At 44.9% G+C, this 25,514-nt stretch overlaps 1 protein-coding gene across 1 annotated transcript in view; it reads right to left on the bottom strand.

The window, feature by feature from the left end:
• The window catches only part of zbbx (zinc finger, B-box domain containing), a 45,823-nt gene that overhangs the window by 5,500 nt on the left and 14,809 nt on the right, over positions 1-25,514 (bottom strand). The window contains exons 7-16 of the mRNA XM_084674959.1: positions 23,535-23,630; positions 18,049-18,255; positions 17,501-17,744; positions 16,057-16,195; positions 13,501-13,592; positions 11,674-11,786; positions 10,347-10,411; positions 4,643-5,598; positions 3,216-3,295; positions 1,500-1,680 (exon numbers count right to left, since the gene is read on the bottom strand). Coding sequence (XP_084531085.1) covers positions 1,500-1,680; positions 3,216-3,295; positions 4,643-5,598; positions 10,347-10,411; positions 11,674-11,786; positions 13,501-13,592; positions 16,057-16,195; positions 17,501-17,744; positions 18,049-18,255; positions 23,535-23,630 — 2,173 coding nt within the window. The remainder of the gene's footprint in view (positions 1-1,499; positions 1,681-3,215; positions 3,296-4,642; positions 5,599-10,346; positions 10,412-11,673; positions 11,787-13,500; positions 13,593-16,056; positions 16,196-17,500; positions 17,745-18,048; positions 18,256-23,534; positions 23,631-25,514) is intronic.

Below are 25,514 nucleotides of genomic sequence, written 5' to 3'. Positions count from 1 at the left end.
TTAATTTTTTATTGGGGTAAGATTTTAACAGATTAAATAGATTTAATAATTTTGCGATTAATTGCGATTAATCATATGAAATAATGCGATTAATCACAATTAAATATTTTAATCACTTGACAGCCCTAGTTATCATGTGTTCTCTTCGTACAGTGTAGGGCGTAAATAAGATCTGCATTTTGCCCGAGAAGGACAACAAAGAGCTAATGTGATGGCCAAGAACCCTGAACTGTGGAATCAACCCACTCATCATATTGAGGAGGTTATTGTCAAGTTTTCAACACCTTATTGAATTCCCTCAGGATTCTGTCTATTCACACAGGAAGGACAACCACAAAAGAGACGGGGCCCTCAACATTCCTGGCTCTCGTTTCCAGGCTTTTCTATGAAATTTGACAAGACAAAATGTGCAAAATTTCTCCAAACTATACATCTGCGAAAAATATCCTCGGGCTCGAGGACAAATCCAATGATGTCTGAAGAAAAGAGTCTGGGACAGGCGCATCTTGTTACAAAAGTTTTTCTGGTTCTCAGAAGAGAGGGTTGCCCCAGAATGGAGTTTTTGTTTTTTTCCTGCAGGAGCCTGCAGACCTTGACGTGGACGCTTTTCTTGTCTGATATTTGAATCACAGGTAAAAGACCACAGGGAAAACTGAAAGGATTGAGGCGACGCAGGGATTTTTGTTCCAACAACAGCATGGTATATATGTGACCTTGTTAATCTGGATTGTGAGAGTGTGTACTTTGAGTTCTTGAGGCAGCTTTCATAACACTCTTTTAGCTTTGGAGAAGGAATGAGAAGGTGAAACGGGTTGGTGACTAAGAAACATAGACAGCATTTTGTGTGTGTGTGTGGGCCTCCGATGTTTATCCTTCTTTAAGCACAAACTCACAAGCACACAGAGGTCATATTCAGCCCCTTTTGTTCAAAACAACACTTGCAGGTGACACACACACACACAAAAACACCCACACACTCAGGCTTGAATGCTCGCTATCAACGCAGCACCACACACAACATAATGTACACATACATAAACCCACGCACGCACACACACACACTGGTTCTAAAAGAGCTCCCATTGGACTGTGAGTTCTAAATGATCAGCATTGTCCCCCTCTCTAATTTCCAAGGTGCCAACATGACTCCGCTGGGCTTTAAACTCATTTTCATCTCTCTCGTAAGCTGTGGGTTTTTACACATTTGTTTTAAATCCCATTATGGAGCCTTTGTGATATGAATAACGCTTTGGAAATTGGAAAGTATCTCTAGGCAAAGTTGGACACAGAGGTAATCTTCACAATCTAATCTCTTACAACAAAAGAGATACAACACTTTCTGCTGTTCTTCTGAGGAAAACATGAGTCAGGGTAAAAAAGAGACACACAAAGGGGCATGCACAAACATACATTAATATAGACACACACACACACACACACAAATGCACTTACATAAGTGTAGTGACAAACATACAAAAACATCCCTGTTTCAAGTCTACCTGTGCTGAGTGGGTCCAACGGGCTGTGTGCATTGTGGTGTGTGTCCTGGTCAGTGTGTGTAGGTACCAGACTTGGGCTTGGTTGGGCAGAACCAAGGTCCAGACCCAGAGTCAAGAACCCTTCCAGACCACAGAACCGTTCTGATCTGGTCCCCACACTCTGAGCCAGAACACGCAAACCCTGTAAAGAGAAAAGAGAAAGAAAATGGAATACGAAAATAATGAATACTGCTACTGTAGGTTATACTTTGTAGTTTTGAGGTCAATTCCATTTCAACCATGCTGATTCAAGAGATTAAATTAAAATCCAATATCTATTTAACCTTTATTAGGCTAGGTAAGTCACTGAAAAGATTTTTCCTTTCCTTTTCTACCAGGTAAATGAATAAAAATTAGGCCAGCTCTTTTCTTTTTTCTGTCCCTTTTTGCTCCATTCTATTTGTCGAATGGATTTTTAATTACACCCCAGCCTGGGTGAGTGGAGAGGTGCACCGTGGGATAGCAGGTCCTCCAGGAGACACTGAGAAAGCCCAATCTGTTATTAACTCAGGATATTAGCATGCTAGTCATAGCATCACAACACACACAGTGGAGGAGAGAGGTGGAAGGAGAGAGCGAGGGGTGGGAGGGAGGAGGAAATAAGATCAGCAGCATGATCTATGCAGGATGGAAAGGAAGAAAGGAAAATAGAAGAGAAGGATGGAGAAGAAATGATGAAAGAGAAGCAGGAGCAATCAAAAAACATGAGTGCTGCCACCACTAGTATTGCAGCCAAAGCTTTGATTTGAGTTCTCAGGGAAATTCAGAAATAACATATTTGGATGGTTTGCAATGTGTGTGTGTGTGTGTGTGTGTGTGTGGGGGGGGGGGGGCTTTAGACAGATAGAGACAGAGTGTCACTGAGAGGGACAGAGAGCATGAGTCAGAGGGAGAGAGAGACAGAGAAACTGCTGGAGGTAATTACTGTGTGACAGTTAGAGGTACAGCCTGGTGTGATTCAAGCACAAAGGCCAGAGATAACCACCATCTCTGATCAAACACTTCATTTTCAGCTCTTTAATAAACGCCTTCTTGTCCTCTTTTTTTTTCATCCCGTCCCTGTGAAACAGGGATCCACACCATTAAATTACAGATAGGACATTTGGGACTGCACAAATGACTCCATGCCCCCCCCCCTCGCTCTCTCTATTTCTCTCGCTATCCCTCTTTTTTTCTCATCATCTGGTGTGTGGATCTAACAATGGTCTTTAATTGTGGAGCGAGTTTGAATTATGCAATGTAATTAGGGCGATATGAATGCTATCTAATTGATCCAGTCAACTGTAAAAAGAATCACATTTAGTGAAGTTGGAGGTGCAGTTGTTCTATGGAGCGTGGATGGGCACACTGCCTCTCTTTTTCCCTTCCATTTTCCCACTATTCACCCATCATTTGTTCCTCCCTTAATCTTTCTTCTTTCTGTATCCTTCCACTGTCATCTCTTTGTTAACCATCTACTCTTTCACTCTCTCAATTGGCAACATGTTTCAGAACAAACTAGTGTACCGTGTGTGGGTGTACGTGGGTATGCATGTGTGTGTGTGTGTGTGTGTCATCATCACCATAGACAGTTCTGAGACCAGACTCAGTCCAGTGTGAGGTATAGATTCCACTGGGTCAGTCTGTGTGTGTGTGTGTGTGTGTGCGTTTGCCCTCTCCCTTCCTCCATTCCTCCACCTTCATCTCCTCCTCGTAAGAGGTGTCTTCCTCACTGGGGGTCATCCCCAGGGTGTGGCTGGATGTTTCATCCTCCGAGTCTAAAGAAAGAAAACACACGAAATGTACACTAGCAGATGTAAACACGCAACTTGTATCCTTGTGGACTCAAAGAAAGGTGCTTTGAAAGTTAGAGTCTTCTCCTATTTTCATCATCCTTAAGAACGACATACTCTGTCTGTGCCAACGATCCCAAACAATGTTTGCAGACATGCTGAGACACAGATATTGCAGGGCTTTCCACGTCTTTCTAACTGTTAAGGATGTTTGGGAGGCATCCTCCAAAACCTGGACCAAAACAGTATGTGGAATGCCTTCTAATGCTTTCATAGAGCATTCATAGTGCATTCATCACCTTATTCTAGCAGTCTTATCTGAGGGTGATTCACATAGGCTCCATTGATCCACGGCTGCAATATATATAATTATTAGGACTATATTACTTGACCTTCATGCCTAAGAGAGTGGGAGAATAGTGAGAGAGAAGTGGAGATAGAGAGAGAAGCTATCAATCTCTAATGAACCCTTACATGCCATGAAAACACCAACGGGCAGCCTGATGCAGTAGTAGGAGAGGATGGAGGGAGGATGGTTTTTGTGTATGTGTTTATGTGCGTGTACATGCGCGTGTGAGCACGTGTGTGTGTGTGTGATTGCTTATGTGCGTGTATGAGTGTGTGTGTGTGTGCGGTTGTGTATGTGTGTGCATGTGCTCATGTATGTGTGTGTGTGTGTGTGTCGGATTGTGTACATGAGAGTGTGAGTGAGTGTGTATGTGTGTGTGATTGTGTAAGTGCATGCGTATGTGTGAGGGGCTGTGGGACCAGCTGTGTACTGTCCATGGGCTGATCCTCACTAACCCTCACAGTTTCTACCCCATCAAAGCCTAATGCATTAGTAATGGCTTCACAGTAAAGCACAACTCTCCACACACACACACACACACACACACACACACACACTTCTGCAAGTCAGCACATAACTCTCCAAACAAGCTCTGTGTGTGCATGTATGTGTGTTTACATAAGTGCATACAGTACAGATTAGGTGTGTGTTTGAGTACTGTGAGTGAGTGATCGAGTGTGTGTTATTGTGTGAGTATCCTTAGGGATTTGAGCGTTCTATTGGGGAATTGGGGCCATTCCTCAAGGTGTAATTACCCACTAGTCTACTTTGCTGTTATGTCAGGTGTTTACTTAATACCAAATCAATATTATAAAATAAAGAACACTTTTTTATGGGCGCCTTTACACTCTCCTTGACAGGAGAGCAGAGTTACAGGAAAACGGTACTGCTGCAGTCTCTAACAAAGGATTCCAGGCTAATAAACTGCCTTCAAATTGCACACCCACATGCATATACACACACATGCATTAACACACAATTACCTGAAATCAGCATGAATGCTGACCCTATCCTTGTGGAGGTCTCAGGGACCTTCTCCTGCTTGACCTCTGACCCTGACAGGGAGGGTGATGGTGACTGTAGCCTGAAGGACAACTGGTTGGGTGAGGAAAGGTTGAGACTGGGGGAGGGTGGAGGAGACACTATACACCGTGTATCCTGAGGTGAAGGAGTGCACTCAAGAAGACAACAGGAAGAGAGGGAGGGGCTGGGAGAAAGAGGGAGGTGCCTAAATGGAGTGGACATGGCCCTCGATGATGACAAACTATGTGGAGGTGACGGTGGAGGTGACGGCCGAGTATCTGCATTCAGCCTGGTCAGCTTGGAAGGCGTGAAGGGTGGAGGTGCGCGATCTGGGAGGGAACGAAGCTCCGAGGGAGGGGGGTGTATGATCCGGGAGGAGCGGGAGCCTTTGGGTAGTGGAGTCGAGCGTTTGGGGGCCGGGGAGCTGGGGGGGGCGAGGCTGAAGGTTGACCTCAGGGAGGAGGCCAGGGCGGGGGGAGATGAGGAGGAGACAGCGGACAGGGGGAGGCAGCAAGGGGAGGAGGGAGAGATGGATGGTGAGTCGGAATGGCGTGAGGAGACGGAGGAGTGGAGTCCCGGAGATGTGAGGAGCAGGCTTGTGTGTTGGACGCCGGAGGGGATCTCAGGAGGTGGAGTCTTGGTGGATATCTTAGGTTTCCTTGGAGAGCCGCCCACTAGTGGTAACGGCTGAACTGCTGACGCTTTCGCTTTGGGTTTTGAACGTGCTGTAGGCTGGCTGGGTGCTTGGGGTGACCATGGTGTTGAGTGGATGTCTTGGGGTGACCGTGGGGTTGAGTGGATGTCTTGGGGTGACTGTGGGGTTGAGTGGATGGGTTGGGGTGACTGTGTTGTATTGAGTTCAAGTTGTGGGGGATGTGTGGTACCTTCCTTCAAGACCAGTGGAGGGAGAGTAAACCTAACAGGGTAGAGAGAAAGAGAGAGCAAAGGAGGGAGAAAGAGAGACAGACAAGACATCAGCCACTTTCCAAACATTATCCTCCCTACACTCACAGAAATATTTAAGCCTAATCTTTTAGATTTATGTAATTGAATTGCATATAGAATCTCCATTCATTTACATTACATAAGTTTGAATTTAAACAAACTAATAAACTTAATACGATTTGTATTGGTCAATGTAATAAAATGTATTAGTTTGAAATGCATAAAAGCAGGTTTATGTTAATAAAGACTATTTGTTTGAAATGCATTATAGGCAGGTTTACAGGATAAACCCTATTTATTCAAAATGGATAAAATGCATGTACTTTTTATAAATACCCTAAGGATGTTAAATCCCATAACATTTAGGAAAAAAACTGGCAGCTTTGGTTGCCTGAAATCTACTGTAAAAAATATGGTGGAATTTTTTTTCTGTTAACAGTATAATTAAGTAAACTGTAACATTTACAGTAAAAACTTGCAGTTTTGGTTGCTACAAAAAACATTCAAAATTGGTATGAAAAGCAAATACTTTTTTTTACATTTATTCATTATTTAAATAGCACAAAGTCAATACATACTTTGGACGTTTGCTTCAGCTTGCAGAACAAACATTTTGAATAATTGCAATCTTTACCAGAAAGTCACATATTCATAACTTTAAGACAACGCATTCTACAGAATGGATTAATGAACCAAATTCTTGGGTTAAGGTTAGAACTTTGTTTTGGAAGGGGGGTGGGGGGTTCGGACAGACCTGCCCCAACTACTAAAAAAAGGGAGGAAACACTGCACGAGTACACATATAAACATAACTATTGCTAGAGCCATCCTTTTCTAAACCAAACACTACAATATAAAGGAAAACCCAGGTCCATTCCAACCTATTGAGTTTACAGGCTTACGATATACAGCCTGCTGTAAAAGCGTTTAGGACACACAATATGCTATAACTTATAACAGTGATATATATTCTCAGGCTTTCCATATTTGTATGCATCTTTACACCAACTGATGTTCTGGGCATTGATGGTTGTTTGTTGTGTGGTCAAGGCCAGAGGTAACATCTGACGCACTCTCCCTAGTAGGCTACATAACTGTTGGCTGCTCAAATACCATTAGTACTATAGAATAGAATATATTTTCAAAGTAAAACATTTTGTACAATGACTATAAAGATATTCTATTCTACTAATGGTATGGTACTGTAAGGAACGAAGAAAACCTTAAAATACATAAAAACATGTCTTCACTGTGGGAATCTGAAGCCAAGAGAAAGAGAGAGTTGAGTATTGGGGGGTCAGATGGCTGAGCGGTTAGGGAAGCAGGCTATTAATCAGAAGGTTACCGGTTTGATTCCCGGCTGTGCAAAATGACTGTGTCCTTGGGCAAGGCACTTCACCCTACTTACCTCGGGGGAATGTCCCTGTACTTTCTGTTAGTCACTTTGGATAAGAGTGTCTGCTACAAGTCATTTTTTGATGAAGAAAATAAAATCTAATGAGACCTGTTGCTAAAGACATAAGAAAGTCAATTAAATAAATCCATAAATCCATAAAAAAAAACAATGTGCCAAGATTTTTTAACAATGTGTCTACATATACATATATATATATATATATATATATATATATATATATATATATATATATATATATATATATATATATATATATATATGGTGAAGGGCTGTAGCATGGGCCAACATAATTATGACCATGATTCGTCATTAGGCTCCTTAACATCACTACAAAAGAGCTGCAGTTCCTGTGCAGACAGGAGAACCTAGCAGAACAACCATCTCTCCAGCTCTCCATCGTAGCCAAAACCCACCTGAGAGGTCACGACAGCTAGTCAGACTCGTTAGATCAGAGAGGTATATTAACATTGCATCGTTTGAGTATCGTAAAAGTCGAGACTTCAGGACCCAGGGTTCTGGACTGGATGGAGTGCTACAGAGATGGCGTTCAGCTAGGTTCTCCTGTCTGCACAGGAACACTGAAACTATGTAGGAGTGTCTCTTTTTAGTACAGGTTTACTGTGCAACACTAGTTCACTCCATACATACACACATGGAATAGTACAATTCTATTAGTCTATAGCTGAACTGTGATTACAACTCTAAAAAACGGTATTGGTTGTAACAAAACCAGGCTGCAACACCACTCAGTCCTGGAATGTAGAGTCTACAATGTACCATGTTCTCTACTCATACTGGAACATAAGGGAGAGAAGGGGTGAGGGGGAGAACGATAATGTCTCTTCACTGGCATAGCTTTGTTTTCCAGCTATGAGCCTTTCTTGACAGTTCACCCGCATCCAGCTCCATGATGATTTTTGAAATGTCTTAAACGTGTAGCGGAGCTTTGTAGGGTAGTGCATGTTCAAGGTAGCCTGACGTTGTCAAACTCATAATTCTAGTCAGATAATGAGTCTGATACCGCTCCATTGGGCTGTGAGTATGGGGCGTGTCTCAACCAAACTCTGAAAAAATTGCCTCTCCGCTCAATTGGATAGATCTACAACCAATCAGAGCAATGTAGTATGTTGTTTGTTGAAAACAAATTCAACCCAAGCGCTCTTTGGTGACGTGTAGTTTATTACGTTTCTGTTGATCATCTGTCCATCGTATAAAACCCGCCCTGACAATTGATTGGTCCGAACAGCTCTTGTTCGGACATAGTTTTCCCCCAACCAAGCGACCCCAGAAACAACTTCCTGACCAAATTTTTAAGTGGGCGGGGCTAAGTTTGGCTGGCACCCAGGCTATGTTCAAGGCATAAAAGAGCCCAAACAACATTGCAGAAGCAAGTCCTACACTCTCAAGATCTTGAAGCACCATCACACCCTCGAAGACTATCCTGACATCAGAGGGTTCTGATGTACTGCTGGCAGTTGTCTTTCACGACATAGATCCCCACTGTCGTTCCATCCATGGCACAGAGGAAATTGTCTCAGCCATTTCCTGGTGAAAAATAAATATAATGCAATTCTTTAATGATAGGTTCAGCATTTTGTCACTTGGCTTGTAAACAACCCAACAGGGTAATATCTTCTACCTTTAGCAAGGATAAACTTTATCTTATCTTAAAATAAGACAAAAAAAACATCAATAAATCCACTGTTTATGACCTCCTACCCAGGCAAAACCGCTGCAGGTCGGAAGGTGTTTTCTCTCCTGTGTGTGTTTGAATGTCGGTCTGTATGTGTATAAACACAAAAAAACTCCCAGACTGATTTGTATGAAAATTGGTGAAGGGGTGTAGCATGGGCCAACATAATTTTGACCATGATTGTTCATTAGGCGCCTTAACAATCACTGAGATGCAGTTCCTGTGCAGACAGGAGAACCGAGCAGAACAACCATCTCTCCAGCTCTCCATCATAGCCAAAGCCCACCTGAGAGGTCACGACAGCTAGCCAGACTCGTTAGATCAGAGAGGTATATTAACATCGCATCGTTTGAATATCGTAAAAGTCGAGACTTCAAGACCCCGGGATCTAGACTGGATGGAGTGCTACAGAGATGGTGTTCTGCTAGGTTCTCCCATCTGCACAGGAACTGCAGCTGTTTTGCAGTGTTTATCTCCTATGTATGCACAAGAACACTGAAGCTATGCAAGTGTTTCTTTAGTACAGGTTTACTGTGCAACACTAGTTCACTCCAATGTTAATACTTAGCTATAAAAATAGCATTTGCATTCGCCTGACCAACAGCTGAGTTAGCTAGTAGTTGATCCTAAATTTGGAGCCGGGAAAACCTACACATATGTATATATAATTTTAACAGTACTTGCTACGAGTCTCTAGCTCAGGAAACATACTCTATGTTCCTATTTTTCTGACGCCAGCCGCAAATTAGCCACCCTATCTAAAGGTTCTAGCATCGACCATGTGAGACTTAGAGCTAGCTATCAAACTACACGAAAATTTTTGGTATCATGAGGGATTTACTGGATTTGATTGTTCAAATATGAGGTACGGTATTAACTGCACGAGTAAAATATAAGTAAGCACATGGATTACAAGCAGATATCTTACCGTGAAAGGGCAAAAGTCACGATCCCGGGAGGCAGGGCTGAGTTGAAATGGTGGAAAGAAAAACGGTTGGGAAAGCGCGAAATCTGACGTCATTTCCACCTCAAAACGATTTCACTTCCCGAAAATTGCATGTAAACAAATCTCATACGTTTTAACCACTAGAATCTTGCTTGTTTCACAGTTAACCACATTTAAAACATTATAGTATGTTTTAATTGATTATGTTTAATATATTTAAGAATTAATATAATTATGCTAATTCTAAGGAATTCTAATGAATACATTTTGAGACAATGACTATTTAAATAAAATCAAATAGATATAAATACATAATTCTATAATATGCCATGGTTCATTTCTGTGAGTGTACTTAACAAAAAAACATATCAGTCTTCTAAAAGACAGCACTTCAACACTGTTCTTTGTACTTATAATCACGTCAAGCTGTCACATCTGTCACCTCTCTAAAGTTGAGCTCATACAATTAAACCTGTGATGTTCCCAATTCTGTGTGTGTGTATCTGCTTAGATGGCATGTGCTTGTCTCTGTGTGTCTGCATAGGAAGTATGTGTGTGCGCGTGTGTGTGTGCGTGCGTGTGTGTGCGTAGGTAGATATGTGTAATAGTTGTTGCTGTTGCTTCAGAAGAAGTCTTTCTAGAGAATTTTTAATGAAGTCTTACTCTGTGTGCTTGTCTTCCTCCTCTTCAGCAACAAAGACCTCCTTACCCACACCGCCTCCAAGAGTCTGCGAAGAGACACCAAGATGAAATAAAAACAATATGGGCCCTATCTTGCACCCAGCGCAATTGACTTAGTCAACGACGCAATTCCTAGTTTGCAATTGACGCAAAGCCGACTTTTCCCTCCACAGACGCACGTCGAAATGACTTTGCGCTCCCGTGGGCGGTTCAGCGAAAAAGGAGGCGTGTTCCGGCGCAAACGTTCCCTGGTGCTATTTTGCAGTTTCCGAAAAACAATTCCGCCACTGACCGGGAAAAACGTGGTCTTAAGTCAATGGCGTAATATTCAGATGCTATTTTAAGGGCGCAAGCTTGGTCCGTGCGCACTGCTGGCGAGGCCAGGGTCTTCTTTCTGCAAAGCTACGTTACATTGTTTTGATTTATGGCGTGTTACATTTCTTCAATGATTATAAAAAGATTTTCATAAGAAATTTCTATGTATGTGAACTACATTTGTAACAACGGTGGCAATTTCCTCCCATGACTGTTTAACCGAAGCTAATTTGGTTAGGTTTCTTCTCCCATGCCCATCAGAATCAGAATTCGGTTTATACGCCATGAAGCTTATGTTACACAAATACGCGATTTGCTGTGGAAGGAAGGTGCAAACAATAAACATATGCCGGTATAAATGAAGTATATTACTTAAACTAATTCTAAGAACTGAACAATTTAAAAATATAACAATTTAAAAAATTCAATATATGTAAAAATAAGAATAATAATTTGAATGAGTAGCATGAGTGGGCAATTTAGTGCAATGAGAAAACTGCTCTGCCTTTCTCATACAAAGTCACTTCTCTAGGCCTATCTTTTACGGTCCTGACGACAACGTAGATCTCCTTGGCTGTGAACCGCTGGCGTGCGCCTGGCAAATCTGCCGTTATAATAGCAATTTGCCATGGAACAAGCGCTGCTCTTAAAGGGAATGTGAGATGATGCTCTGATTGGTTTATTGCACATTATGCCCAAACCACACCCATTAGTAATGTAGCTACTTCAGACCAACCCTTTTTAGATTTGCGCCAGGCGCAAAGTCATTTATCCCGCCGGCAAAATAACAACCAAGCTGAAGTCACGCCCACAAAGTTACTTGTGCTTTGAGTTATGATACTTGCGTTTCATATCGTCAAAATAGGGGGGTATGTCTGTGTGTGTGTATGAATGGGGTGTGAGAGAGCAGCATGGTCATGTGTGTGCCACAAATCAGCTGTGGGTGTGTTATATTCATGAAGCGTGTGTGGAGACCAAAGCCTATTAATCGTACCTCATCCAGTTCCTGAATGCTCAGACACGCTCCAGGTGGGTCTCCCTCGGGCTGCGAACTGGACACCACAGAGAACAGCGATGCATAGTAGCGCCTCAGCTCCACCTCCTCAGCTGTGACACACACACACACAGTGATAGAACGTTTGTATCTTGTGTGCAGCTCTGTGGAATGTGGCACTTTCGTAGACAGCCTTGACCGGGGATCCTGTGTAAAAATGTACTTTATTGTATGCCTCCTTCTACTACTACCAAACAAATCAGGTCCTGTACTGTACCTGCCCATTATAGACCACAATCCAGCTGCAAGGCCACAAATCTCCCTCCCTCCCTCTCTTTTTCAGACTCAACCTTAGTTCATCCCTTGATTTTTCTCCCCTGTAGAAGCCCCCCCCCCTCCCCACCAAGACACAAACACACACAATCCTTCCATCCTCCTCGCTCGCTCGCTCTCACCATCCGTCCATCCCATCTCCATGTGAGGTGGACAGCTCGGGAAAATGAGTTTTTCAGAGAAAGGAGAGCTCCCGACAGGATGCCAGAAAAACACTTTTATTATTCATAAGCGTGCACGCACACACAGATGCACATACTGTACACACACAAACACAGATGCACACACATACACCCACACACCAACACATACGAACACACATTTCCAAGCCAAAAAAAGTAACAGGATCTGGAGGGAAGAGGACTTCTCTAGGCAAGATGGAGACAAGCTGTCAGACAGACAAGAGACACGAGGAACGGTCCATGATGATGACAGCAAAAGATTGAACAGGAAACAGGAACCAGGAAGTCAAACAATTATGAAAGATATAGGGTGTGTTCCAATAAGACCACACTATTCAGTATGCCAGAAAAATAGGTCCCAATATATCATACGTTTAATACAATGTCAAAACTATATCCTATTATAACCGGTATCCAGCATATTTTCTGGCTCTTCTGGCTCACAATCATTTGTGCAGTGGAAGAGGTGTCAAACACGGAGACGACGGTGCAGCAGGAGACCAAAATCAACATCTCCACTAGGTGCTCCAGCTTGGCTCTGGTGGCTCCTCCTGCTGTAGACAAGGAGAATGGATGGTGGGGTGCCGAGCCTGGCCTCTCCTGACAGAAGTAATGACTGTGCATGTCTGCGTGGTATACAGTAAGTGTCTGGATGTGGCGCTGGTGGGGAGGTAGGGGCCATGGCTGAGAATAGGGGGTGGAGTGGGAGTTTGACCGATGTGACGGGAAGTATTGACAGCTCCATGCTTCCAGGGTTAGTGAGTGTGTGTGTGTGTGGGGGTCTTCGGGGTTGGGGGGGCAAAGATAGCCCCTTGAACCCATGTCCTGACAGCTTCAGCTGAGCCGGACAGCCAGACACTCCCCTGACTGATGAACTTCAGGCTCCAGGCCTACCTCCCTCCCCCTGATCCTGCCCAGGAAGACTGCACCCTGTCAGGCTTCTGCCTCTCCTAACGGCCCCCTGCCCACACAATCACAGCCAGTGATTACCTGTCACACCGCCACGGACGGATGGGCAGGCGCAGATACAGCTGACCCACTGAGAAAAAGAGGATTTTTACTGGTTCTGCGTGTGTGTGTGTGTGCGCTCATCTGTCAGACACTGACTCCTCTCGTCCATTTTCCTATTTAGTCTGCACTGTGTGTGTGAGAGAGAGAGAGTGAGAGAGAAAGAGAAGTATCCTTTTGTGTGCCTACATGTAACATAGGCGCACATAACTGTCAGTCTTTCTGCCATCTTGTCCATCTCGGTGCGCAAGAGTGCCTAAACACACACGTGAGTGTGTGCGTGTGTGTGGAGGGGATGGTTTACCTGTCAGGCTGTGTGTCAGCTCCCCCTCGCTGTGCGTGTCTGTTGGGGAAAGGGTTGGAGGGTAAAGCGGCTCATAGGCTTTGATTGGTGTTCTGGAGAAAGAAAACACACACAGTCAACCAAGGCGAGCAGACTGATAAATTAGATGAATAAATAGATAGATAGATAGATGGATGGATGGATAGATGGACAGACAGATAGATCGCCCTCTCCCACTGCCCTGCTCAGACCCCACTAAGAGGAGACAGCTAGATTAGACAGATGAATAGCTGATCTCTCTCCTTCCCCTCCACCCTCTCCTCCCCTCCACATCTTGTCTACACACGCAGACAGATAGGCAGATCTTGGGGCAGACAAACACATTAGACAGAGAAATGGAGAGATTGCTAATCCTCACCCTGTTTTTTCTGCCTGTTTCTTTCTCCCAGCCCCTTCACCCCTCAACCCTCTCTCTCTCTTTCTCGCCATCTTTTTCTCTCTCCTCCCTCTATCCATTTTACTCTATGCACTCTCTCCATCTCTATTTCATCTCTCTCCCTATCGCTACCCCCCCACCCCTGCACTCTCTGCCGCCTTGCCCCTCCTTCTCTCCATCTCTCCCTGCCCCCTCACCCCCCACTCCGCCTCCCGTCTTATCCCAGTCCAGACCAATGAGCAGAGAGAGAGAAAGTTGCGGTCTGTAGGGCGTGATGTTTTTTCCATAACTCCCCGTGGTTTCTAACCAGCACAGCATATGTGGTCTATCTTTGGTCAACAGCCCTTTGACTGCTCTGCTCTGCCTTTTTACACACGGTCTGTCCGACTTGGCTCACTTTCTATCTCTAAACAACTTCTCCCTCTTTTTCTCTCTATTTTTCCCTTTCTCTCCTTCTTTCTCTCCATCCCTTTCTCCCTTTCTCCAAAGTACCTCTGTCAGCCTATCCAACCTCTTCAAACCTCCCCCCCCCCCTCCCCAGGGCTAGCATATAGCAGAGGAATGACCCCTTCTCTCCCCTCCCCTACTCTCCACTCCTCTCATCTCTTGCTCCTCTGTGCTCAATACAGGGCCTCTAACAGGGAACATAGCCTGGCCACACAGACACACAGACATACACACACATACATACACAAACACAGCTCTAGACTTTCAAATCAAGGTGTTTAATAATGGTCTCACAAAGAGGGCTGCTGGGACTTTCAACAAAAGGACCCCAGCACCATGGCAACCCTGGGATTACATAACCTCTGAAGCCGGACTGGGGACTTTGGTGTGTGTGCACATGTGCGTGTCTACTGTGTGTGTGTGTTTGCATGTGTATGTGTTGATCATTTGTGTGCGCCTATTGTGTGTGTGTGCGTGCCTGCGTGCATGTGTGAGAAAGACAGCAGGTGGCTAGTGAGGTGTTGACCTGACACATTGACACCAAGTCCTGGTTGGAGGCTCCACACATGCATATTCCACACCGAAAGACAATAACAAGATCATCAAAGGTCTGTACCTCCGTGAGTGTGTGAGTGTTGGTGTCCTCTTGTGTGTGCTAATGAGATGTTAAAGAACGGCCAGTGTTCGGGGTAACTCGTTACAAAGTAACGCTTTACTGTAATCAGATTACATTTGCCTGTAGCGCAGTAATGTAACGCATTATTGTTGATAACCTCCCTTTACAGTACGTGTGTTTGCGTAACAAAGGCGAAACAAGAATGGGAGAGCTGCTTAGGATAACTTTGAGGGATGGAGGTATACACTTTACTTTGTATTAGTTGCGCGAAAGGACAAACACGTAACTGTACAATGTACATTGTGCACTGGGCAAAAACACCTGTCCACCGCCGCAAACACAACTGCCAGTACTGTAGCCTTGTTATGCTTGACAACTTTTATTTTGATGTTCACAATTTTTTTGTCAGCTTTGTGGTATTAAAAAGCCTAAAAGAGAGATATTGTGTATGTCCTCATTATAATAAGATTTTGAGTTGATTTGGGCATATCTGTGGTACATACATTGTTATTTGGCAAGTGCATCTCAGGTTATGTTATGGAGTAATCCAAAACTAATGTAACTAGTAGTGTAACTGAGTAATCTAGTAAAGTAGTAATCTAGTAAAGTAAAGCATAACTTTAAAAAAAGTGACAAGTAATGTGTAATCTATTACTTTTTTGGAGTGACTACCCCAACACTACTAACAGCTCAGTGTGTGGTCTGGTGACACCAGAGAGATGAAAAAAGTGTGTTAAACCTGACCACAGTGTGAAGACATGGGTACAGCTCTGATGGTCTCCTCTCTCTCTCTCTCTCTCTCTCTCTCTCTCTCTCTCTCTCTCTCTCTCTCTCTCTCTCTCTCTCTCTCTCTCTCTCTCTCTCTCTCTCTCTCTCTCTCTCTCTCTCTCTCTCTCTCTCTCTCTCTCTCTCCTTTAGTCCATCTCTTGCTTTTGTTGCATTTGTGGAGGCGTGAAACGTGTGTAAGTGTGTGTGCATGTCTGTGTGTGTGTAAGTGTGTGTGTGTAAGTGTGTGTAAATGTATGTGTGGGCAGGTCTGTGTGTGTGTGAGTATTTGTGTGTGTGTGTATGTGTGTACCTGCGGTGTTTCTTGAGCAGCAGTCTGTCCAGGTAGCTGAGGCTGTGCTGCTGGAACTCCACCCTTATAGGAGCCACCCCAGTCAGGCCCACTTTGTCTGGCCCCCCCAGTTCAGCCTGGGTCGCGCGCACCACTGAGCCTGGGGAGATTGAAAGTGGAAGTGAGTCAACAAGTGTGTGTGTGTGTGGGTGGAGAGATTACGGTAAAACGGAGAGAGACACATGACCCATAGAGCCCAACAAGAAATCAAAAACAGACAACACAAAACCAAACCAAAGACACAACAACAAAACCCAAGACACTAAAATGCTTAAAGTACTAAGTCAAAGAGAGAAAGATGGACAGAGCGAGATGGAGAGAGAGGAGAGAGGGAGCAAAGACATAGGGAGAAGCACGCACGTTCTGGTGAAAGGTGTGGACCCAGTCAGCCCACAAAGGCAGGCAGGCCTCAGTTGGGTCTCCATGCCATCAGTCTGACAGAATTAATTAGGACTCCGGGCAAGGAGCAAATTGCCGATAGAGGGAAAGAGTCATACACAGTCGGGACGAGCAGTAAAGCAGAAAAAATACGAGCGCCAATAAAAAATAAAAAGACAGACACACACACACACACTATAGAAATGACTAGAAGTATACAAACACACAGTCTGCACAGCAAAAAAGTGTCAAGAGCAGACTCTGGTGTAGTGGACACAGACATGCACACACGGCCATACACACGTGCGCCGCGAGTGCTCTAGTGCGGTGGAAGCCCTCCTCACATTGCTCTCATTATCTCAATAAGCAACAGTCAGGGATTACCCTCCTACTGCAGTGGTAAGTATTTTGTACAAGGCCTTGAGAGATCAGAGAGTGAGGGAGAAAGAGAGAGAGACAGAGAGATTGATAGATAGGAAGGAGAGGGAGAGAAGGAGAGAGATCACAGAGGGGAGAGAGGCAGAGAGAGATCAGAGAGGGAGAGAGCAGGAGGGAAAGAGAGAGGGAGAGACAGAGAGAGCAAGAGCAAGAAAAAGAGGGAGAGAGATGCTAGGTGGCGCATGTTCAACATTCTCACCTCCCTCCATCACCCAAACAAACTGGCTCCTATCTGTTTCAAGCTATTTTTCGCCTCACCCACCTCTAACCGATGTTGTCAGTATGTGTGTGTGTGTGTGTGCATGTGTGTATATGTATGTGTTTGTGTGTGCATGCTCTCTGTACTCCACAGGGAGATACACATAATTCTACAGCAAAACCCACTGATCAGTGCTGCTAGGTGACATAGCCCAGACTAGAACTGAGAAACAGGGAGTGAGAGATGGAGAGAGCAAAAGAGGTCATGTTGAATGACAATGTTTTTCAATGTGTAAGTATCAGTTGTGCCAAAGCAATAGGAGAACAATGGGAGAGGAAGGGAAAAGGAGGAGGAGGAAAAGGAAGGTATGTGAGTGTGTGTGTGTTTTACCTGGCTGGGCCTTCGCAGGTCTCCAAACAGCTTCACCTCCCTGTCTCCTCTCTCCTCCCTCTCTCCTCCTTCCCCTCCACTCTCTTAGGGCCTCCTGGAAGGAGTGTGATGACTCCTCCTCGTCGTATTCCCCTCCCAGCAGGAATGACCCGCCCCTCTCCTCCTCCTCCTCCTCCTCCTCCTCATCATCATCATCATCATAGTCCTCCTCTCCTTCCTCCCTTCCCGCATTTAAAAACAGGACCTTTTGATAGAGACACACGAGATGGTGGTATTGAGATCATGATCAATAAAGACAGTTGTGAATACAGTTACACTGCACCCTACAGAACAACACCACTGTAAATCTACTAGAGAATCCTTTCAAATATGTTGACTGTGTGCCTGAGGCTGGTTTTAAAGTGGCTTTGACATAATAAGGTCTAGTTAATCGTCTCCATTGTGCCAGGTGAGACCACTAAAGCACAGATGTTTTTGATATGAGGTACTGCATTCTGACCCAGAGCTGCCACTGTCAACATGGATGAGGCCTGTGTTCCCCGTGTCACCTTTGTGTGCTGGCCTTGAGTCGTGGTGGGTGGAGCCTGACTTTTGATGTCCAGACTGTGCTCCCCTCCTCCCACAGCATTCTGGGATCGAGGGCCTGGGATCTTGGAGTTGGGGTTAGGATTAGGACTAGGATGGGGGTTGGGATGGACCTGTCTCTGAAAGCGGTTAACCACATCCAACGTGCTGACGGAGGTGTGGATCTCTGTCTGCAGAGGGGAAGAGAAACACCCAACAGGGGTTGATGACGAGTTCCACCACCTCAACATCCAGCTGTTCAAGGAAACTAAGAAGTTGAAACACAAAATAGTGAGGAGACTCAATGAAGACTATTGAAACATGCCTCAAACTTAAAGGTCACAATCATTAACTGTTTTCCTACAATGTAATGTTCAGCCCTCTATCTCTCCTAGTCCGATAATGTTTTGGCTTTTAATTATCCATGAACAAGCGCTATTCTTTTACAGATTCTACTGACCCCTAAATTGTCAAACCGCCTCTCTCCTCCCAAAAATATAATTATGTTATTTCAATTCAAAATGTGTGCACGCACACACACACACGGATAGACAGAGATATTAACATGGATGATTGTGTATGGAGAAGCCAAGCAGAGCATTGGATGTTCTGGGCTTCAGGGAAGGAATCCATTATGGACCATATTAATCACCAGTGACCAGTGAGGTTAACCTGACTCTATCAGTAGTCTGTCCTTGAGACATCAAGCATGGATGGAGGGAGGGAGGGAGGGAGGGAGGGAGGGAGGGAGGGAGGGAGGGAGGGAGGGAGGGAGGGAGGGAGGGAGGGAGGGAGGGAGGGAGGGAGGGAGGGAGGGAGGGAGGGAGGGAGGGAGGGAGGGAGGGACGAAGGGAGGGAGGGAGGGAGGGAGGGAGGGAGGGAGGTAAGTAGGAAGGAAGGAAGGAAGGAAGGAAGGAAGGAAGGAAGGAAGGAAGGAAGGAAGGAAGGAAGGAAGGAAGGAAGGAAGGAAGGAAGGAAGGAAGGAAGGAAGGTCAAAACATCCAGAAGCAAGAATTATGGAGAGGTTAGGAAGGGAGAGATCTACAGAAATGAATGTGAGGAGAGAAAGAGAGGAAAGATGACAGACAGAATGAGAACAGGAGGGATTGAAGGAGGGAGGGAAAAAGATAGGGCAGAGACCCAAAATGTAAAAAGAAGAAAAAGGATGCGCCATCAACATCAATTGATGTTGATGGCGCGAAGCAAATGTGAAGGCACCCCTTGTCTTGAACGCATACACTGTAAAGGTTATGTACTTAAAAATAGAGACACACACTGTAAAAATCTAAATACCTACACACACAGGGACACATGGGGAGAATATTTGTTTTTAATACTGTAGAGAGCTATTGTGATGTGATTCGAATTTATCTGAGTTCTTGAGGACATAACGACCTTGTATTTTCTATGAAAAACTTTGACACCCTCACTTCTACGCTGACGTCAAAGACCTGCTCCTTTTGTTGTTCTCACGTTGTGTGGCGTCCATCTTGGATCTGGTTTAAAGAGTAAATATTAGATGTCGACTGCAGCCTTGCCGACAGTCCAGGAGGGGTACATGTGACGCAGCAGAGGACCCAGGCCCAGGAGAGGTTGTGTGGTTCATGGATATAATGTAAAGTCCACTGATAACACTGATCATGCTAGCGCTGTACTGGTGCACACATCCGCAGTGACAAAATTAATATTCATTTTCTCTTTCTCTCTCTCTCTCTGGCAGATCAAACAGGATTAGGAGTGCAGAGCAGCCTGCATCAGCTGCCTGTGTATAATCCACCATCTCTGTGTCCTGCCAGACACACTTCTACCGTATGTGTGTGAGTGTGTGTGTGTGTGTGTGTGTGAGTTGACTGATATGGCATGGTACCACCTACACACAGGGTGGAGGAACCTAGAACCAGCCTGTTCTGCACCAAGGTAGGATGGTACTATGCAGTGATGGGAAAGCTACTTGAAGTGTAGTGAGCTAAACTACTAGCTACTCTACAACAAATTCAGCTTCACTACACAGAAGCCACCACTCATAAAAATGTAGCAAGCTAAGTTAGAAAAATCTGTCAAAAGTAGCTTCATACATTAGTAGCTACATTCAGTTAAATAAACTGCATGCCAAGTCAATGCAATTTTAGTGATCAACACAATTGTCAGTCAGATAGTCTAAAATATGTTTAGATTTATTTATTGAACAATAGCCTAATCCACAATTGCTGTTATCTAGTCAGACTGGCCGCGCAGGTGCTGTGTGAGTGGAGATGAGACGAGGACAGCCCTCGTGAGATCGGTTGTAACGTGAACTGCAGAACGGGATATGTGAGATGCTTTTTCAGTGCTTTGTCAACACAATAATAAACCAACCTTATGAACATCAGAAATGTCCAGGAGAAATTAGCTTTCGAGGACGCTACTGTGCTACTTGATCAATAAAAGAGCTTAGCTACTGAAAAGTTACTTGGTTTTGTAAATAGCGACGTTACCGCCAAGCTACTGACAAATGTAGTTACAGTTTTTTACAGTCGCTAGGACACATTTCTCAATACTTAAGTCACAACAGAAGTGGGCTAAACTGTGGATCATTTATCATTGTTTTGGCACAAAATGCATTCACTGACTATCTTTAAAATTACATTAATTATTTTCTCACTTTGACACAGCAACTGCCAAAACTTTATGTACCTACAGGCCAATTTGCACAAGCTAACATACTGTTTTTAAAACTGTTAAACTTCAGTTCAAAACAATAACATAATACAAAACTGAATAAGACAAAAATTTGCTACATTTCTACAGTAATATTGTAATGAAATATATTTTGAATCAAAAAATAAAATGCTATAAAATGATCTCTACGAAAGGATTGTGCTAGGTAAGGAAAGGGATGCAGAGAGAAGAAATCAGCCAACATTTGTATGGGACAATGTGGCATTTCACCACTCCTGTGCAGTCACTGAGTGGTTTGCAGCCCATCCCAGAATGGTGTCACTTTTCTTCCCACCTTACTCTCCATTCCTCAACCCCATAGAATAATCATGTTCCTCATGGAGGTGGAAGGTTTACTGTATGACCACTATCCACATGATCAAATGTACCTCCTGAACGCAATGAATGCTGGATGCCTGGACATTGCCAGGGATGGATCAGGCATGCCAGAAGGTTCTTTCCTTGGTGTATTGCCTTAGATGACATAAGGTGTGATGTGGATGAGAACCTATGGCCAAATGCAGAAGATTACAGTAGCATTCCTATTGTATCTGTATCAGTGGATGGTGTTTATACAAATTCTTGTGTTCTGGAATTACTAGTGAGAAAAAAAGAAAGATATACAACATATTGAAGTGTAATAATAAGAATATATTGCAGTGAATTCTAAACAATAGAGAGGTGTCCTTGTTTTACATAAGAAAACATTGTATAATGCTACCTGTTGTTAGTGATTTTTAGGTAATTGTTTTGTGGGTGACAAAGTATGTTTGTTGGCTGTCAACCTTTGCTAGTGTTATGGAAGAATGAGTTGATTTGAGACATCTATGAAGTGATTTGGTAGTTTTAGTGCCTTTTGCATGTGAAATTAATTGCTGTGACGAACTGAAAGTTGGTTAGCAAAACTGTATGAAGAGTTTTGAAAAAGTGACCTAAGTATTGAGAAATGGGTCCTAGCGACTGTAAAAAACTGTAAGCTAGCAACGCTACTGCCCATCACTGGTACTATGTATGTGTGTACCTGTGTGTGTGTGTGTGTGTGTGTGTGTATGTGTGTGTATGTGTGTGCGTGTGTGTGCGTGCGTGCGTGCGTGTGTGTGAAAGTGTGTGAAAGTGTGTGTGTGTGTGTGTGATAGTGTGTGAAAGTGTGTGTGAAAGTGTGCATGCGTAATAGTATGCACAGACAGACACACACAGATACAAGAATACTCAGTGTCGGCTCAACGGGAGGACTGTAAGATCGGAAGAAAGAGTGGAGGAAATCAAGACTTGGACGAAAAGGCGCAGCCTTTCACTGTTTACAAGGAAAGTCTATGGTCATTAACTTGCCTTACTAAGGCCAAAGTTAACCCCTGACACAGATTAACAATTTCTCTGTCTCACACACACACACACACACAACGTAGTAAGTGTTGATTGTGCAGTGTCAGCACTGTGGGAAAGAGTTGGCTGGGATCGCAGAGCCTGGTAACTACACGGTGTGAGCGCTCTGCCATGTTAGCTGGAGCACTAGCCCCTGTGGATACCACAACATAAAACTGCAGGATGCTAGCGTTAGCGCTCCTAGCCTCATGTGGGCCGATCTGGATGGGCGGGCAGGGATGATGGTGAAAGCATGGAGGAGAAAGGGGGGCTCCTGTCACATACACACGTGCCAGTGCTATGTTAGCAGCAGTACCTCTGTGGACAGCTCTGAGTGCTTCTATCAACACCCTTCCAGCGCTCCCCTGCCAAGTCTAAAACTAACTCTTGGATCACTGCAGTGTTTGAACACATTGCCTTTTCACAGAGCCTGCGTGTGTGGGACTGTGTGTCTGTTTGTGTGTCTGTGTGGGACTGTGTGTCTGTGTGGGACTGTGTGTCTGTGTATCTGTGTGTGTGTCTGTGTGGGACAGTGTGTCTGTGTGGGACTGTGTGTCTGTGTGTGTCTGTGTGGGACAGTGTGTCCGTGAGTGTCTGTGTGTCTGTGTGTCTGTGTGGGACTGTGTCCGTGAGTGTCTGTGTGTCTGTGTGTCTGTGTGGGACTGTGTGTCCGTGAGTGTCTGTGTGTCTGTGTGGGACTGTGTGTCTGTGTGGGACTGTGTCCGTGAGTGTCTGTGTGTCTGTGTGTCTGTGTGGGACTGTGTGTCCGTGAGTGTCTGTGTGTCTGTGTGTCTGTGTGGGACTGTGTGTCCGTGAGTGTCTGTGTGTCTGTGTGGGACTGTGTGTCTGTGTGGGACTGTGTGAATGTGTGTCTGTGTGGGACTGTGTGTCCGTGAGTGTCTGTGTGTCTGTGTGGGACTGTGTGAATGTGGGTTTGTGGGTGTCTGTGTTTGTCCTCCCTTTCTCGGTCCAGATGCATGTGTGTGTGCAGTCTGAGGTAGGTGTGCGAGGGACTGCGTGCGAGCCATTGGCTCACAGAAATCCTCCATTTTGTCAGCAGGCAGAGAAAGCTCCAAATCAAACAAACAAACAAACAGCATTAATACAGAGCTGGAACAAAACATAGAGTGTTTGCAAATAGTTTGTGTGTGCATACACTGTAGAGCAAGAGAGATGTAGAGAAATCCAGCCCCTAGCCCCTACATTTTCCATGGCCAAAGGCATCTCTAAAAGGCAGATATGATACGTTTGTGTGGGAGACTGTATGTTAACACGTGGAAAACCATGGAGAAAGACAGTGAGCATAGGGGAATGACAGAACACAAGTAGAGATGGAGGAAAGAGAGAAAGAGGGACGTGTGGGTGGAAGAGGCGCAGTAGGGGGTGAACGTGTGCATGTGGACAGTCCAACCTGAATGGGAATCATTCTGTGGAGCTTCAGCGCCCCCTTTTGGTGAAACCTGGCAAAGCAGCCCACACAGTAGTCCTCCCCACACTCAGCACACATCTAGGAGCAAGGAGAAAATAAAAAAATAAATGTTAATACCTTAATAACCCAGTTTGTTTGTGTGTGTGTGTGCATGTGTGTGTATGGGCATAATCACCCAGCCAGCATTTCCGAGGTGTGAACTTCTGTGTTTGTTAAAGATTAAAATATACATAGGGATATCTTTCCCTTCTCTCCAACCTCAACCTTGCCAAACAAACTTAGACAGGACGAATAAATATTAAAATGACGGAGGGGAGCACCAGCAGCACGCTGTGCAATGTGTGTGTGTACAAGCATCTTCAGGGAGATCATTATCTTATCCATGCCTGACTTCTAAAAGAGGGGGATATCGGCAGAAGAGATGGACAGACTGATATGAGGACAGAGAGCTGGAGGAGAGCAGGGGAGGAGGAGAGAGGGAACGATGAGAGAAGCTACACGAGGTCCCCTCGACTATGCACTTCTCACTGGAGGAACACTGCGTAGGCCTCTGACAGGCACAGGGTATACGTCATTGATTGGAGCTTGATCCAATCTGCTGTATTTACAGATGTGGCCATGGCCGTAGGGACCCTGTGGTCTTAGATGTTTTGTGGAGATAGGACAGATGAGGAGGCTAACCCAGCATGGCTGAAAAGATCTGTCTGGTTAGCCTCCATCAAGAGGAGGAATGATCTGAAGAGTAGGTCTTCCATCCTGAGTGAGCAAACCCTGTTTTATATCTACAGATCTCCAGGAAAGCCAGTTGACTTCCTTTGCAATTTCTACAAGGACTGGGCTGGTGAAATATGGTGGAGAGGGAAAATGAATCACATCTCTGTTCATCTCTCCCTAGACCTCTCTCTATCTACATCTCTCCCTGCCTCCTTCACTACCTACCTTTACCCTTCTCTCTTTTTCTACTACACACACACACACACACACACACCGACACACTCACACACAAACACAAACAGACATGGTGTCTGAGCCTGCAGCTGCTCCTATACGTCAAACAGCTTTTTAATGGTCCCATAAAGAAGGCCTCATTTCCCCGTTCAGGCCTGGGGATAAATTACACCACCTCCCCAGGGGGACAGACATCCCCATCAGGCAAGAACATCAGTCCCGTTCCCCTTCCGGCTGACTGTCACGTAGGGGACTGGGGACTTCTGTCTGAATGCCTCTAAAACACCATCCATGTGTGTCTATGTGGGGTGGGACATGTAGAGAGCATGGAGAGGCAAACACGAGTGTGTCTGTGGTTACTAAACAGTTCAGCGTGCAAGGGTGTGTGTGTGTGGGAGAGTGTAAGAGTGTGTGTGTGTGTGTGTGTGTGGGGGAGTGTAAGAGTGTGTGTGTAAAACAGCGCTTCCAAAACCAAATGGCACAGACAGCTATAACCATTGCCATAGCCATAATCATTATAGGGCACGAGGGCCATCCCACAAAAGTGTGTTTGGGGCACAGCTGTGTGTGTGCGTGTGTCTGGGGCTGTCCATCCCTCCTGTGCGTGTGTGTGTATGCGTGTGTCAGTGTGTGTGCCAGACAGCCTTAAGCACAGCCATTAAAGTCGTCATTATAGGGCACTAGGGTCATAGACATCCGGACCGTTCAAGACCATCATCATATAACGCACGATGTAGCAAACGAGTGCTTACCCTGAACGTAACATCCCACTGTGGTTCAAATAAGTCATTCCCATAACCAGGGGGACAGGAGGAGCGCACGGCTGCAAAACAACCGTCCATGCCCTCCACTGAAAATCTGTCCCTCTCCATCTCTCCTTCCCTCTCTTGCTTTCTCTCTCCCTACATCTCTTTATCCCTCTCCCTCTTTCTCTCTTTTTCTCTCTTTCTTGCTTTCCATGTCTTTCTTTCTCTCTCGTGATTTCTCTCTCTCTCTCCCTCCCTCCCCCCCCTC

This window comes from Hypomesus nipponensis, chromosome 15, assembly GCF_054491055.1.
Source record: "Hypomesus nipponensis isolate SF chromosome 15, ASM5449105v1, whole genome shotgun sequence".
NCBI lineage: Eukaryota > Metazoa > Chordata > Actinopteri > Osmeriformes > Osmeridae > Hypomesus > Hypomesus nipponensis.
Note: the sequence above shows the minus strand (reverse complement) of the source record. Positions and strands in the feature narration are given on the sequence as shown.